General features: G+C 48.6%; 1 protein-coding gene across 4 annotated transcripts in view; it reads left to right on the top strand.

Moving 5' to 3' along the window:
• ITGA9 (integrin subunit alpha 9) overlaps nt 1-17,219 on the top strand; it is a 355,609-nt gene that overhangs the window by 63,176 nt on the left and 275,214 nt on the right. For all 4 annotated transcript variants that reach the window (XM_053221698.1, XM_053221699.1, XM_053221700.1 and 1 more), the window contains exons 12-14: nt 4,640-4,730; nt 7,564-7,609; nt 14,712-14,866. In XM_053221698.1, coding sequence (XP_053077673.1) covers nt 4,640-4,730; nt 7,564-7,609; nt 14,712-14,866 — 292 coding nt within the window. The remainder of the gene's footprint in view (nt 1-4,639; nt 4,731-7,563; nt 7,610-14,711; nt 14,867-17,219) is intronic.

Raw genomic sequence — 17,219 nt, 5'->3', positions numbered from 1 at the left:
ACAAACACATAGGGAACCTGTCGTCCATACCACACCCCGGGGTACAGAGGAAAACACAACACGGTTCCTACCTTCAACCTTCTCACCCTCCAGTGAAAGAGAGAAACAATTGGTATTGCTTATTAAAACTTAAAAACCTATTCAGAGACTCCCGAGTTTGCTCACATTCGGGGATGCATTCTGCCTGTGTGAAAGATTACATCCAAATTCTTACCCCCAGTTAGAGTTATTTATTGAAGATGAGGAAGAGGCTTGCTGTTTTTTCGTGACTCCTTTATCAACCGTCGGTGCAAGCCAAAGGAATATGCTGTAAAATATAAACTTTTTAAAAGTTTATTTATTTTTGAGAGAGACAGAGACAGCATGATCGGGGTAGGGGCAGAGAGAGAGACAGAGAGACAGAGAGAGAGAGAATCCCAAGCAGGCTCTGCACCATCAGCTCAGAGCCTGATTTGGAGCTCAAACTCACAAAATCGCAAGATCATGACCTGAACCGAATGAAACCAAGAGTCGGACACTTATCCGACTGAGCCACCCAGGCATCCCCAAAATAGAAATTTTTTTAATGTTTATTTATTTTTGAGAGAGAGAGAGAGAGAGAGAGAGACAGAGGGTGAGTGGGGGAGGGGCAGAGAGAGGGAGACACAGAATCTGAAGCAGGCTCCAGGCTCCGAGCTGTCAGCAGAGCCTGACGCGGGGCTCGAACCCATGAACCGTGAGATCATGACCTGAGCCGAAGTTGGACACTTAACCGACTGAGCCACCTAGGCACCCTGAATTGTAAAATATAATGTAGAGAGACAGTGGTCCACAGAAGAGGGGGCTTGAAAGCTTTCACGGGGCTGATGGTTGTAAAGGCACTGAAATGAGCTGGTCAAAGCTCTGGCCTTGGGCGCCAGACTTGGGAATGTGGAAGTGGTTTGAGTTCTGGTTTTTTGCCATATCAGCTGGGTGTTCAATCTTGCTGATGGTGTTAAGCCCAGCCCATGGGAAAAAAGGAAGTCACTCTTTGGACAGAAGCATCGTCAGGGTATTTGTGGATGTCTGTGTCTAGAGTTGGCACAGGCCTGTGTTATTCTCCCAGGGAGTGGGTCAGTGACAGAAAGGGACTGAACACAAGTCGAGAAATTTCCCATCAGCAAATATTGATCTATTGAGCGCTTTTTATGTGCTCACCGCTTCCTACTCCTGCTGCTATTTCCCATCATGAAGAAGCTTGCCTCGTATCTTGATTATTGCTAAGGAAACAGAACTTTTAACGGAACCACGTTCTCATAAAATGTTCTACAAGTGAGGTGTTAGTAAAGCGTCAAAGCCTGTTCATGCACTAAAGTACGTGAAGGTAAGAAAGAGACTTTACAAGTTGATTTTAAGAGGCAGTGCCCAAGTGTAAGTTCAGTCCACGCACTCATGATTGCTCTTCTTGCAGGAGATACAAGTGAGCTGATTAAGGGTTGAGGGTTGATTCATCGCCAGCTTCTAGCACCCTCTCTGCTGGGGCCGGCCCAGCTCGGTGGCTCCCATAGCAGCAGACACAGAGCGCAGAGAGGAGGGACCGCTCTGCCCTATTCTTTTCTTTAGTCCTTGTCGTAGTCCCATGAGATGGTATCTTTATTTTCCACCTTTTCTTTATGAGGGGTCCAGCCCAGGGAGGTGACTTTGCTTGTCCAGGGTCTCCGGCTAGTAAATGGCAGTGTGGCCACTGAAACTTTGCCAGTCTGACTCCCAAACCTTTTATTGTAACCACACCCTCAACTCCACATTGGAGGAAGGAACACTCAGGGAAGCTCACTTGGAAAACTTAGAAGTAAGGAAACTTATTTTGCTTGTGAGGCATGCATACTCCAAGGGGCATGGGTTTACCCGGACCACCGTCTTTTCACTAGAAATGATGGCAATCAATGGTGGCAATAAGCTCATAGGTGACTCAGCCAATGTGGCAGGAGGAAGAGAGCTTTGGGCACGGGTTGGCGGCCACGTCTGTGTGGTGCGGGCTGCTGTAGTCTGAGGTAGGGACCCTCTTCCCGATGTGACGAGCAGAAAGTCATCCAGGGAACCGTGTCCTCGGGCAGTTGCCGGGGTCACTTTCCACGCATCCTCCTGGAAGCTTGTTCCTGGACCTTGGAAGCAAATCATAGGGAGAGGCAACCTGTCAGAGACCCCTGCTTCCCTCCTCCAGTGTTTTGTTTTGTTGCTGGGTGGAATCCCTACAGAGAACTGAAGTACAGATTTTGTGGTTAGCGTGGAGTGCCTTCAGTCGGAAGCAGGGATCAGCAAGCAGCTGGACCCATCCTGCCTTTGTCAGCAGGCTGGCAGGCTCGTTAGCTTTGACAAAGAGAAGTGGTTTGGGGCCCTTTAAAGAAAAAAAAAAAGGAAAGATACAACTCTGCTTATGCTTTTGTAAGCCGCTAATATGTATATGATAAGGTCACTGATTTAAAAGGAAAAAAAAAATCCTTTAATGACAGATTCTTCAGGGCTGGGGTCCAGACAGAGCAGGCATTGTGCTGGTGAACCAGAGGAAGAAATCAGAAACAGCTCTGGGCAAAGGAGTTGCTTTTCTTTGGCCCAGACTGGTATTATTTCTGCCGGGTAAATTGTGAGATCAGGGATGCAGTTTGTCCGCGTTACTCTTTAACTCATTCCTCTGTCTTGCGTTCACCATGAAAAGTGTTGATTTTAAGATCCTTGTGTGCCTTTCTCCATTTGAGAGTCCCCTGGGCATGTCATGGCGGCCCATGTGATCTTTCTCCTGCTAGTAAGGACACTGCACGTAAACCTGGTCAAGCGGAGGTTTTCCAAGGCTCCTGGTTTTCATTTAGGGTTATTAGCACTGAGCAGACTTATCTTCCTGACTTTATGGCATAATGGCCTGCAGATGTCTGTGGGATAACTTAAGCCTGCATCGCCACCCCCAGATGGACCACCCCTTCACTCTTCCCCCTCGTCCCAGCCACAACATAGCTTAGAAGGGGAGACCCGGGACCAGCCGCTGCTAGCCTGCCTGGGCTGCGGAGCTGAGACGGTGGCCTTCAAAAAGTGGCTTGGGAGAAAGAGACACACATACATGTTTGTTTAGACAGAGTCATGTGGGATGAGGAACTCTGCCTGTTAGCAAGAAACATTTCTTCAGTGTGTGCTATGCTGTTGTGATTCGTACGTTGATGCTCACGTATTTTCTGTTGGATGGCTTAACTGAAGATGGCAAGTGGAGGGTTATTTGCAGCGATGGGCTCCCGGGAGGGGTCGGGGAAGGTCCCTGGCGTCTCCGTCTGTGGATCCTATGGAAACTCCCTCTCCCCACTCTCATGACTTCTCCGCAGGATGACTCAATAAGGAAAAAGGATATGGAAAGAGAGTCCTTAGAGAGCCCCTGGATATCTGTAAACCTGGTTCTGATAGGGATTTTGCTGCATGGCATGAAAACAAAGCATTTTTCTTATCATCCACAATGAGGGCCCTGGGAGGTTAGCCTCCCAAAAGAGACCGTATAAACAAAGGGAAGAAGGAACACACCAGATCCCAGGGGATGGGACTTTTCTGATTCAGGAAGTGTGATATCTTTTGAGGAACTGTGCCACCCAAACGAATGAAGGGGTTTGGTTGTGTCGTAAAGGGTCCTGAACCAGTGCAGTCCTGTGTGAACATAAGTTGAACATAAGTTGAGTTAAGTTTACTCATCATTAAGCTGAGTAACAGTACAGTTGCCCCTTGGCGGTAGAGCTGTGAACTCCACAGGGCCGCCTTTTAGGGAGGAGGGTGGCTTCCTCTGCTGTTTTGGATTTCCCACCGTTTGTGGTAGGAAGGTTCAGGGCCATGGAGCTCCAGATTTACTAGCTAGAACTGTTTCATCCTGTCTGTGAGGCTCAGGAGCCCGTAGATCTTCTGGTTAACTTGACTGAGTGGCGGTTTCCCCGTGGCCATCTTTTCCAGCTAGATGCACCAGTGGCCTGTCCACTTAGAGAAAGACTAACATGAGCAGAGGGGTGTTCCATGTTTGGTACATATTTGGGTAGAGAGATCTAAGGAAAACATGTTCTTAGAACTCCAGCCAGCTTGGGGCGCCTGGCTGGCTCATTTGGTTAAGCATCCGGCTTTGGCTCAGGTCACGATCTCATGGTTTGTGAGTTTGAGCCCCACGTCGGGCTCTGTGCTGACAGCTTGGAGCCTGGGGCCTGCTTCCGTCTCTGTGTCTCCCTCTCTCTCTGTCCCTCCCTGGCTTGTGCTCTGCCTCTCTCTCAAAAATAAATAAATATTTAAAGAAAAAAAAAAAAAAACTTCAGCCAGCTCTACCTGTGTGGAAACAAAACAGAACCTCTGTTGGAAATGGAAGTAAACATCTGTTTCGAACTTCATTTGGCAGGTGAAAACATTACACACCAGTCTAGGTGGAGTTTTCATTAACACTGAGCTTGGAAACATTTTTAAACAATGACATGTGATGAAGGCAAGTAATAATACAGGAGTGTGTGGTCTTCAACTGCATGCTAAGAACTCCGTGATCAAATTAGGACTACGGTTTTCTGTTTCCACAGTTTGAGGACCAAGTGTCCTACAGAAGCTGCACAGAACTGTCCTGGGTTCTTATTTATGACTGTGCTCCTGTCCGGCGACTCAATTTCCCTATTATCTGTTTCAGAAACTGTCGGGGCAGAAGATAAGTCCGGTTCTGGGGATGTTTGGTCAGTCCATATCAGGAGGCATTGATATGGATGGAAATGGCTATCCTGGTAAGCTGTTTTTCTTTAAAGGCAAATGAGATAAATGAGCATAAATGCTTGAGGTAGAGTCATTTCCAGTCTGGTAAGCAGTGGCCACATCTATTTAGAATCAGGAGAATTCCCACAGTAGAATGGGATGCTTTGCCTAGTGTTTGATTTGAAGGTGTTGACGTTTATTTTGGGGTTTTAGAATGATCTGTGCTGAAGAGTTTAAGCACCACAAGGGTGGATTGCAACAGTGATTTCGAAGGAAACAACGAAAGAAAAACGAAAACAAAAAACAGTGATTTCTGTGGCAGCAGCTCTTTCTAAAAGCACCGTCCACTTTGAAAATGTTAGCAAAAACTCATGTTTTGCTCAATAATTACCCGTACTAAGAGGCTTCTTACTCTTGAGAGGGAAAAAGGAGCTGAGCAATCCCTTCCCCACCTCCCAGCCCCTGCAAGAAAATTAAAAAAATTTGGAGCAGAAAAGAAAACCATGCCCTCTCCCTGATGGACAGAACAGACCTTCACCCTTCAAGGCTGCCTGCCTTGGCTTCAGGGTTAATGAATGCCTTGTGGTGGTTGAGGCTAATTGAATAAAAATGCACGATTTCCAACCTCAATCCCAAGTGTTGTCCAGTTAGGTAAAATTGACTGGGCAGTGGGATGATGGTTCTTCTGGTGTTTGAAAGGGATGCAGTGTGGTTAGGTGAGGAAATGAGATAAGAATTAGAAAAAATCCAGGGGGCACCTGGATGGCTCAGTTGGTTAAGCGTCTGACTCACTGTTGAGCTCAGCCCAGGTCATGATCCTCAGGATTGTGAAGTTGAGCCCTGTGTTGGGCTCTGTATTGGTCTCCATGCTAGCATGAAGCCTACTGAAAGAGAAAGAAAGAAAGAAAGAAAGAAAGAAAGAAAGAAAGAAAGAAAGAAAGAAAGAAGGGAGGGAGGGAGGGAGGGAGGGAGGGAGGGAGGGAGGGAGGGAGGGAGGGAGGAAGGAAGAAAGAAAGAAAGAAAGAAAGAAAGAAAAGAAAGAAGGAAGGAAGGAAGGAAGGAAGGAAGGAAGGGAGGAAGGGAAGAAAAGAAAGAAGGAGAGGGAGGGAGGGAGGAAGAAAGGAAGAAGAGAGGGAGGGAAGGAAGGAAGGAAGAAAGGAAGGAAGGAAGGAAATTTGAAAGAATCCAAAACCATCATGGAATCCAGAAAACGTTTCCATGAAACCATAGATCATCTTGCTATCTGCAGGAAGTATTTCTTTCCACTTAAAACGCCTCCGAAGGATCTCTGAAATCCAGTGCGATCCTGGACAAGGGCACCACCGGACTCTTGTAGTTTCTTATGGGCAGCAGTTTTGATCATTTCTTGTGAATTTCCTGAGCTAGGAGGAAGGAATAGGAAAGGGTCATTGTCGAAGTTTTTGTTCCTGTGGACACTCACGGGTCTTTGTAAGTGGGAGAAGGCAGTTGTTCGCATTTGGGGTAATTTGTGGCCGCCTCAAAATAATACCTTACATTGGTTTAGCAGTTCAATATACGCAAAATGCTCCCACATGTAATATACATCTTATGGTTAGCTCAGCAGGTAGGTAGAGACAGGGTGTCCTCCACTTGACAAGGATACTGAGCCACAGAGAACTTAGGGGACTGGCCAGAGACCACATCGTGGTGGCAGGGGACATACCTTCAGCTCTGCACACGCACTGTGAGTAGGTGTGTTCACACTTCGTGACCCGTGTGAATTCCTTGCCTTTTTTGTAAAAGAAATGACAAATTGCTCTGGTTCTTTTATTTTCAAATATCTAGTCAACTCAAAAAGACTATTGGAAACAGCAAAATTAACAAGCACACCCAAGTACAGAAATTTTAGCAGCACTACAATTCATGGGTTTGCTGTTTCTTTTTCCTTGATGAGAGTATTGTATAGACATGGGGATTCAGGCTCTCTCGGATTCAGATGCTTGGCTCTGTGAGGCGGTAATGGGAATCCCAGGACTAAGGAGTCTGTATTCGAGGGGAAGAAAGGCAGAGAGTTCTTGGATGAGTATATATTTCCTAAATTAAAGTTATCCAAGAATAAACATTACCAGCTAACACTTGCAGGTTGGTTTGTAGTGCGCTAAGTATTTCATGAATTTTCAGATGTAACTATATGATTTAACATATTTAACATGTACTTAAATATTTTAAAATTATCATATTTAACAACTATTTAATTTTGTGTTTAATACATATTTAACAGAGGTCTTCTGATTTAAACGTTATGAACTCTCATCAGATTTTGAAGAAGACACTGGGGATAATTATGTCCATACTACAGACAAGGACACCCTGAGAACCTCTGAGGTCACACAGAGTGAGGGGTGGAGCAGAGATGATTCACATGTTCTACAGAACCTGGAGCTTTTTCCAGGTCCTCTAGTTCCAAATACCCATCTCTCTAGTTCACTGGTGTCCAAAAGATACATAACATGAGCCACATATATATTTAAAATATTCTGGGAATTATATAAAAAAAGATGAAAAGAAATAGGTGAAATTAATTCCGATAATCAATGTAAAAAATTTTGAGCTAGTTCATGTTCTTTGCGCCAGGTCTTTGAAATTGGTCTGTCTTTTACATTTCCTACACATCTCAGTTCAGACTGACCACGTTTCAAGGTCTCGACAAGCCACACCTGCTGATGGGCAACCATGCAGGACGGTGTGTTTCTCACTTTTACGAGATTCTTGTATGGCCCAGAGGAAGGCTGTCAGGGACCTCCGACCTCAGTGCTGGGCCCCGTGGCTGTGGACCTAGGCGGGGGGGGGCGGGTGGGATGGGCTTCAACACATTTTTGAATGCTGTGAACTTCTCATTTTCAGATGTGACTGTTGGAGCCTTCATGTCTGACAGTGTAGTTCTTCTAAGGTGAGATGCTTCTCGAATTGCATTCTTCGTGGTGGGGGCTGGAGTTTGGCGGTAGGGTGGTAAGGGGAGTTATTCCGTCTGTCCTCTTCCTGGAGGCGAGGGGTGCTTGGAAAGTGAGGATGTTGCCTTTCTTTTCCCGTTCTTCTTATCTCCTATCCCAGAGTTCCAGCTGGTGGACCTTGAATGGCCTGCAGCTATGAGGTGGTAGCATCCCTGGAGCTTCTAGACAGAGCCTGGGGTGGCTTAAGCCCTGGGATTTTGCCTCTTGCCTTGAACAACTGCTTCATTAACATGTGTGCACGATGTGATCGTTTCCTATGGGTGCAGGACACTCAAGGGGGCTCTGAAGCACTGCCCTGTCCCATCTCTTAGTCCCGACCTGTTACTCCCTAGACACCTGGGGGCCGGGAGCCTCTTGCCCTTAGGACAGGACACCACTGCCTGCGGAGGCCAAGGTGAGGGACGTGAGCTCGTGAGCTCGGGCCCAGGGTTCCTAGAGCCCCTGTGGCCTGGCTCTCTCCCACAGAGGCTGTGGGCTGCCGTCCCGCTGTGAACCATCTCCAAGGATTTCTGTCTGTGTGAGTCAGAGGAGGCAGAATTACCCTTTGGAGTGGGAGCCAGCTCTTAGGTTTTGTTAATAACCTGATGGCAGAACTTTCTAAAACGGGCCAGTAGGATCTTAGAGCTGGAAGGGATCCCAGAGGCCATGTAGTTGAACACCCCAGATCCTTCTCATTCAGCAGTGCCTTCCTCTGAGTGCCTTCCTCTGAGTCTCCAGCGGCTGCAAGCAAGGCACAGGGCCTCCTTTTGAACGAGGTGCCCCGGGGTGGGAGCTTAGTAACTTCTGAGGGAACCAGTTAACCCCCAGGCAATTCGGAATGTTAAATTGTTAAGGAGGCAGGATAGCCTTAGGTTAGGAGGGTCAACTTGGGGGGGGGGGAACGGATGGCCTGGATTTGAACCCCTCCTCTGTTTGGCAGGGTGGGGGTTCCTGGGTAGGTCAGGTAACCTCTCTCAGTATTCTCACCCGTTAAAAAGGATAAAGGCAGTACTTAGCTCACTGGGTTGGTAGAACTCCATTGAGTTAGTACGAGTTAGTAGTTCAAGCAAAATGCATAAGAACGGTCCGGTGGTCGATACGTGTTAGCAGTTAGATAAACTGGGCTAAATTCTGCCTCTTGATCCTGTATCTCGCACGTAGCAGCCCTTCCGTACTTGACGGTGGCATGTGTGTCTCCCAAGCGGTGACTTCACTAAGATGACGCCTCCCTGTTGTTTTCATTATTGCCGTGTGATTAGGTCTCCGCTTTCTTCATCAACCAACCCTTCCTGTGGGTTGGCCGTTTCCTCAGAGATAAGCCAGCTTATGTACAGATAGATGACTGAAGTCACACTTCAGAAGCTGAGTTCGCCCACCACCCCTGTGCCTCTGTGCTGTCCTCCCCCTCTTCGTCACCCCGAGCAGCCTGCTCTGGCTTGTCGCAACTCCTCTTGAACAAAACACGATCCCCGGTTCTCGCAGTTGAAAACGGGCCCTCTCAAAACCGGGAGCGGCTGACTTAAGGTAGATCCTGGAAATTCTCCTTTTCGTCATTCTTGTATTTTATAAACTTCCAGCCGTGAGCTTCGGCCCAGAGGGGGTTTTCTCTCCCTCTCTTTCATGGCAACGCACGGCCTTCTCCTGGAGTTTTGCCCACACATGGATGTCAACGTCAAGGGAGGCAGTTACACGGTGACAGGGGCCCCAGACCCCAGCCTGGGGTGGGTGCAGGTGCAGGTGCAGCTGCGTCTGATTCTGGGTGCACCTTGCAGAACAATAAACAAGTAAATGATACAACTAGTGTTTGGTAAGTGCCCACCTACCACATGCCAGGCACTGTTGAGGCACTCACGTGCCTTAACTCTTTTTGGTGGTTCTTGTTTTTTTGTTTTTTGTATTGAGGTAAATTTGCATACAGCAGAGCCCGCCCATGGAAGCATACTGCGTTGGTGAGTTTTGACCAGTGTAGCTGCCCGTAGAACTGCCACCCCATGAAGATAAATAACATAGCTGGGAGCCTGGGTGGCTCAGTCAGTTAAGGGTCTGGCTCGTGACTTCGGCTCAGGTCATGATCCCACGGTTCACGGGTTCGAGCCCCACATCAGGCTCCACACTGACCGTGCGGAGCCTACTGGGGATTCTTTCTCTCTCCCTCTCTCTCTGCCCCGCCCCTCCCCGCTCATGTGCTCTGTCTCTCTGTCTCTCAAAATAAATAAATAAACTTAAAAAAAAATAGATAAAGAACATTTCCATCAGTCCAGAAAGTTTCTTCCTGCCTCTTCCCAGTTATGCCCCCTCCTGATAGAGCAATTCTTCCTGATCTAAAATTTCACATGAGTGGAATTATATAGTATACACCCTTTTGGTTCTGGCTTCTTTCCCTCAATAGAGACTCATCTGTGCTTTGTGTGTTGTTCAGTTCTTTTTTCCCCCTTACTGAGTAGCTGTCCGTTGACTGAATATACTGTAGTTTGTTCATTGGTTCTCTTGTCGATAGAACATATTTTAATTCTTAGGGTTTTTTTTTTTTAATTTTTAAAGTTATTTGTTTTGAGAGAGAGAGAGCGCGCGTCGGGGGTGCAGGGGTGGGCAGAGAGAGAGGGAGAGCGAGAATCCCAGGCAGTCTCTGTGCTGTCAGTGTGGAGTTTGAACTAGTGTGGGGCTTGAACTCATGAACTGTGAGATCATGACCTGAGCCGAAACCAAGAGTCGGACGCTTAACCGACTGAGCCACCCAGGGACGCCTAATTCTTAGTTTCTGTAACAGCTCCATGATATAGATATTTTTATTCTCATTTTACGGGTGAGGAAACCAAGTGGCACTGAAGTTTTATTCATTTTAAAAAAGAAGATCATCGTAGGTTGTGGTCAGTGCCGGGAAGATGATAGAGCAGGGTTATGTGGTTGAGGGCACCTGCCCGCATTGAGTCCAGCAGGGAAGGCCATGTAGACTGAGTCCTGTTAGAGGTGGTGGTGTGGGGTCAGCGGTGCCCTTGTCTCTGGCAGGTCTACAGAAGTGAGGGGCTGAAGTCAGATCGCTGTGGGTGAGAGAGACAAGGAGAAGCAAGAAAACAGATGGTGGAGTTTGACTCCTTTCCAGCAGCCAGGCTACAAAGGAGCAAATGGGATTGCCGCCTGGCTCTGGGATTAGGCTGAGAGCATCTCTGAAGCCTCCCCTGCTCTCCCGAGTCCCTTACTATCCTGCAAGAATCAGAGGTGGTCACCTTTCACTTCACCCTTGTCCATACAAACCTTGCCCCAACCCCTCTCTTGCCTTGGGGCCGGAAGAGACAGGGAGGAGAGGACGAGGATGAATGGGGGTTGAAGGGGGAGGAGGGAGGTGGGATGTGTGTAGGCTCTGAGTGGCAGGGACCTCCTCTTGGAGCTGGGCTCCAAGATCGGAACAGGCCCCGGGCAAGGTTCAGCAGGGGACGTGGGCGAGGAGGAGCTTCTCGGGTCTCTTCTGGGAGCTTCAGGTACTCAGAGTGCAGGGAAGCCTTTAGAGGTGAGCTGGGGCCCGTTAGAGAGGGGACAGGGAGGAGCAGGCAGGCGGAGGGACTGCTGAGGATGTCTGAGCGGCCAGGAAGGCTGGTCATCTGTGGTGACATCTGCTGATGAGCTGCTGGACGTGGCTGAACAACCGTGGGCAAGAAGGTCTGGAGATATCAGCTGGCTAAGCTAGGTGGGCATCTCCGGCAGGGCCTAGCTGGCTGGCAACTCAGGTGGACTTTGAGTCACTCCGGAGTTTGGGTGGGACCCGAAAAGGAAGCCAAGCATGTGTATGCGTATGTGCAAGACACAGCACGTCCGTTCTTAAGCCTCTAAGGAAGAGACTCCACATGTGTATGGGCTTGAAATCCTCTGGGCTGCCGTTAAGAGAAAAACCTTACTGAGATTGGTTTTAAGTACCTAGACCTTCATTAGCTTCCTGGACGAGGCGGCTCCAGGGCTGTTTGGTAGCCTGGCATCTCCACCAGGGGTGTAGGCTCTTTGTCTGTTCCCCTGTGTCTGTCCCATAAGTGGCACCTGCCCCCATTGGAAGCTGGGGTGATGGGAGCCAGTACCACATCAGAGGACATCCTAACTGGTTTTACTGTTTGCTTGGAAGTACATACAGGTGAAATACAGATCTACCTTGACTTAGGAAGGAGTTAATGTTATGATAAACCCATCATAAATTGAAAATATCATGAGTGGAAATGCATTTACTGCCTGAAACCTCCTGAACATCACAGCTTAGCCTAGCCTACGTTGACTGTGCTGAGAGCACTTACATTTGCTGAAGGTTGGGCAGAATGATCCAACACAAGGCCTATTTGATAACACAGTGTTGATTATCTCACTCAAATTATTGAACTCTATGGAGAGCAACCATCAGAATGGCCATGTGGGTACAGAAGATCTGGCTCTCTCGTGACTGGTTGCTGACCCTAGGAGCTACACCCACTGGTCCCCACACGATCATCCCACATAGCACCAGCATGCAAAAAGACCCAAATTCACAATTCAAAGTTCAGTTTCTACTAAATGCACATGGCTTTCGTCCCTTCATCAAGTAGAAAAATCGTTAAGTCGAACCATCATAAGTCAGGGACCATCTGTATCAGGATCTGAACTGTCAGAGTCATCAGAAAGAAGTATTCCAGCCACCAGCTTTTTAGAAATAAAGTCTTGGGGCGCCTGGGTGGCTCAGCTGGTTAAGCATCTGACTTCAGCTCAGGTCATGATCTCACGGTTCGTGGGTTTGTGCCCCGCATCGGGTTTCACGCTGACCGTGCAGAGCCTGTTTGAGATTCTCTCTGCCTCTCCCCCATTGTGTGTATGTGGGGGCTCTCTCTCTCTCTCTCTCTCTCTCAAAATAAATAAACTTTAAAGTCTTGGAAGCCTTTGCAGTGCTGTCCTTGGGTGCCCCTTTGCTTTTCTCTCCGAGGCTGGCCCATCTCTGCCCTGCGTGAGTTTGCCTTCTCAGATTAGCTTGGGAGGGCAGGGCATGTGTCAGGGTGATAGGCTACTCTTTCTGTGACACTTAAGTTCAAAGGAAATGGGGAGAGAGTTCAGGAGAGATTTTGGGGCTTTCTGTGGTCCAAAGACGATTCTTGGAATTGAAACAGGTCCGAGGGCCCGATCTGATGTTGGTGGGACATGTGCTTCTGAAGGTCCTTGTCCTCACGTTAGAGGATTCTGCGTTGATAGCCTCTGTCCATGTCCCTGTCAGTTTGCCAGATGGCTCACCCTGCCATCCTCTGCAGGGCTCTGCTGTGAGGAAGGACCAGGCGGCCTCCCTGACACGGTGGCCCCTGGGATGGTGGGAGGCAGAAAGGCCTTTCTTCCATGTGGTGACCAGGCAGGATGTGCCCTGGGCAGGGTGGAGGCTTTCATGGGGTGGAGACCAGCTCTCCCTGGTGCCTGTGTCAGTTGTATGAAACTTGAGGCCCTCCTGTGGTTTTCAGCACCTTGGCCTAGAGTGGAGTTGGTACCCATTTAACACCTAGGGAATTTGAACACCTATCCTGAGGATGTCAGGATGAATTTGCTGGGATCCTAGCCCTTAAGGGACCTGCAGGCTGGTGGGGCAGGTTTGGAAATAGATAAGGAACTTAATTAATAAGTGAGGTGAGGTGTGAATATAGTGCTGGGGCCGTGGGGGAGGGGACCCAACTACCAGGGGTCTTTGGGAAGGCCTCCTGGGAGGGGGAAGGCAAGCTGGCCGTAGAAGGACCCCTGGGGCTTTAGAGAGTGTCTCTGGCATTTGTACAAACACACTGACCAAGAGCAGGCCATTTGTTTTCTAAGTTATTTATAGCATCTTCTCAGGAGGAACCCAGAAGAAAGTTGGAAGGCCCCAGCACATTGGATTTCTTTCAGGCACCGCTGTTGTCTGACTTCTGCCGGCCTCTCAGCTGGATTTGCTCTGGGAGACCCACAGTCCCCTTGTACTTGTCACAGCTGTCCTGATCTTGGCCCACATCCATGGCGGTGGTGGCAGCAGTGAAAACCCCTCCCCCCCCCCCCCCCGGGCCTCCTGTCTCCCTCCTTCCCTCTTTCTCTGAGGTCTTCCTTAATACTTGTGTCTCTGAGAGTTGTGTTCCTCTTTCCCATCTGTCTTGTCACCGCGGGCGCTCCGCAGGATCTTTGCACACAAGGGAGGTCATTGTTCACAAGCCACTAAAGCCCCTTAATCTTGTTATGTCACCCCAGTGGCATGAAGGCCGGGGCTCCCTAGAGGTAAGAGGATCTCTTTGTGAGCCCTGGAGGGAAGAAGGTTAAGCCACCCGCTTAGGTGAACCGTGCCTGAGCAGGTGTTTACAAGGAGAATGGAATGGTGGGAGTCACTCGGCTTTCCCTGGGCGATCCTGGGGATCCACGGGGGGCACAGCAGGGATGCTGTGCATCCAGTAAGCACAGGGTGGGGGGTTGAGGGAGGTCCATGTTGGCGATAAGAGTGCGGATGTTTATGGGGTTTCGCTGGCTCCTGAGGCCAGCGGTTGATTTCTTCAGCTCTGAAGTGCTTTGCTGTTACCAGCTGGGACTCCATGAATCAGATTCTTTTAGAAAAATACTTGATGAATTGAGGGGAGTAAATGGAGGGGGAGGTTTGACCCAGTGGATGGGACTGGAACTCTGTAGTTCTTGTTCCCAATGACAGTACATGCTTTGGGGGATTCCCCATGGTGCATCTCTGTCTCCAGCCCTGGCATCCGCTGTAGGAACTCCTCTTAAATATATTACTATCTTTCTAATAAAATGGAAATCGGAACTTAATTGGTGAAATTTTAAATAATCACCCAACATCTGGCAGTTCATTTATGGCTTCAACCAGATGTGTTTTATTAACAACTGACTTGCCTTTATTACTGGGAAGCTAACCATTAATTTATTAGGAAATAAACCACTTCTAAAACCAGGAAAAAGTATTTACGGGGCACACTGGCCCTTCCCTCATGGGTAATTTCATGCTTTAATTAAATGCTGAGCTGAAGGCCTAGGATTTCTTTCGCCCGGTTAGTTCTTGTTTGGTTCCGAGAGAGCATGACTAAGTCACCTCCACCTCTCGACATGCAGGGCGAGACCCGTCATCACGGTGGATGTCTCCATCTTCCTCCCGGCCTCCATCAACATCACGGCGCCTCAGTGTCACGATGGGCTGCAGCCTGTGAACTGCCTGAATGTCACCGCCTGCTTTAGCTTCCACGGCAAGCATGTTCCAGGAGAAATTGGTAATGAGCCACTGAGCGAGGGCTCAGGAGGCCACCTTGGCTGGCGTGGGCTTGTGGGATTGTGGCTGCTGATGGGTTCTTCTGGATTCTTTGCCCTCCCTGTGCATTCCGACTGGTTTTGCAGGCAGCAGGCACGCCGGCCGGATACCCTTTCCCTCTGGGGTTCTTGCTTTTTTCTGCTTCCCATAGCTCCCCCTGTTTAGCATAACGTCCGGCTCTAGAGCGAATAACATTTGACCCCAAGCATCCTTTCCCCACACGTGTGACCAGACTGAAACCTCACTGGGCCACAGGTGTCACAGGCCAGTGGGACTTGTGGAAAGGTAGTGACTGGAGCCTGGCCCTTACAGAACATTCCATTCAGTTAGAAAAAAGGAGTGGTGGGTATTTGGAGACTTCCCCTGAGCCTGTGGCACCACCAGATGTCAGGGCCTTAAGCCTGAGGAATCTGAGACCACGGGTCGATGGTAAGATTGGGATGCTGAGGTTTGTGGAGGCTTAGGCCTGCAAAAGAGGGGGAGCTGCTTTGTCGGCTTCAGATGATTGGACAGAGACCCCCAGCCCTGCCGTGTGTCTCTGGCTGGGGAAGGCCAGCTTGCTAGCCCAGCTCCAGAGACGGCACCAAGCCCTCGAACAGGATGGGCTCCGTGTGGAGGAGAGCTCAGTGTGTGATCACCTGAAGGACATGAGTCTGGAGCAGTTAGTTGTGCAGATCAATAGGTGCTTTGTTTTTATTTGAAAGGCTGATTTAATAATAGAAAACAGAGTTCTAGAAAAAAAAATAACCCACAACACAATAAGGACCTGGACTTACTGCCTTTCTTAGACATTTAAAAAAATTTCTTAAACATTTATTTATTTTTGAGAGAGACAGAGCACGAGTGGGGAGGGGCAGAGAGAGAGAGGGAGACACAGAATCCGAAGCAGGCTCCGGGCTCCGAGCTGTCAGCACAGAGCCCGATGCGGGGCTCTAACTCACAGACCATGAGATCATGACCTGAGCTGAAGTCAGATGCTCAACTGGCTAAACCATCCAGCCACCCCAAAATGTTTTTTTTTTTTTTAATTTTGTTTTATTCATTTTTTGAGAAAGAGTGCGAGCAGGGGAGGGGCAGAGAGGGGGGAGACACAGAATCTGAAGCAGGCTCCAGGCTCTGAGCTGTCAGCACAGAGCCCGATGCGGGGCTCCAGCCCACGAACCATGAGATCATGACCCAAGCTGAAGTCGGACGCCTAACCGACCGAGCCACCCAGGCGCCCCCCCAAAATATTTTTAATGTTTATTTTTGAGAGAGAGAGAGAGACAGAGACAGAGAGACAAAGACAGAATGTGAGTGGGAAAGGAGCAGAGAGAGAGGGAGACATAGAATCTGAAGCAGGTTCCAGGCTGAGAGCTGTCAGCACAGAGCCTGATGCAGGGCTTGAACTCACAAACCGCGAGATCATGACCTGAGCTGAAGTCGGACGCTTAACCGACTGAGCCACCCAGGCACCCCTTCTTAGACATTTTTAGGATCAAGTTATCTTCCTTCCCTACTCACACTGGTCCCTGGACCCAGCAGTAGCAGCCTCTCTGGGAGCTTGTTATAAATGCAGAATCTCAGGTTTTGCGCTAGACCTCAGAATCAGAATCTGCATTTTCGTAAGATCCCACAAGACCCGTGTGCACATTTATGTTCGAAAAGTGCTGCTGGAGTGTGTGTGTGTGTGTGTGTGTGTGTGTGCGCGTGCACGTGCCAACACAAACCCAGACATGCAGAAATACGCTTCCATGTGCTGGTCCATTTCCCAACTGCACCTTGAATGCTCTGCCTTATTCAATAGTGGGCTAATCCTTCTAGGCTAAGGGTCTCATTGGTACTTTATCTTGATCCTCAGGTGGATTGAGTAAGTTCTGCAATCAAACCTTGAACTTTTTCGTATAAATATTTTTTAGAAGAACTTAGAAATTTCAAAATTGGATGTAAACATACCATGAACTTGAGACTTGGTTAGTGACAGAGGAATAGCAAACGTTTTATGTGTCGCCCAGGGAGGAAACGATCATGCTCAATGAGAAAATTGCTCTGTCAGGATCACATAGCTATCGGTGAAGCCAGGAATTGAATCCTGGTCTGATGACACCTGGTTTTGCTTTCCAAAAACTAATTGTTTAAAACCTCAGTCTCTAGGGAAGAAAATTTTTTTTCTATTGGTCCTGGGACTCCTGTGTCCTCTGCCTAATTAGATGGTGTGTGTTCTATCAACTACCAACGCCTGATGTAGTTGGACTCTATTAGAGAATGTTATAAAAGAATTGTTGAGTTGAAGGTTAATGTTGGTGTGCATAAAAATAAGCAGAACTCTTCTAGAA

Source organism: Acinonyx jubatus, chromosome C2, assembly GCF_027475565.1.
Source record: "Acinonyx jubatus isolate Ajub_Pintada_27869175 chromosome C2, VMU_Ajub_asm_v1.0, whole genome shotgun sequence".
NCBI classification, from domain to species: Eukaryota; Metazoa; Chordata; class Mammalia; order Carnivora; family Felidae; genus Acinonyx; species Acinonyx jubatus.
This window is presented reverse-complemented; position numbering and strand designations above follow the sequence as displayed.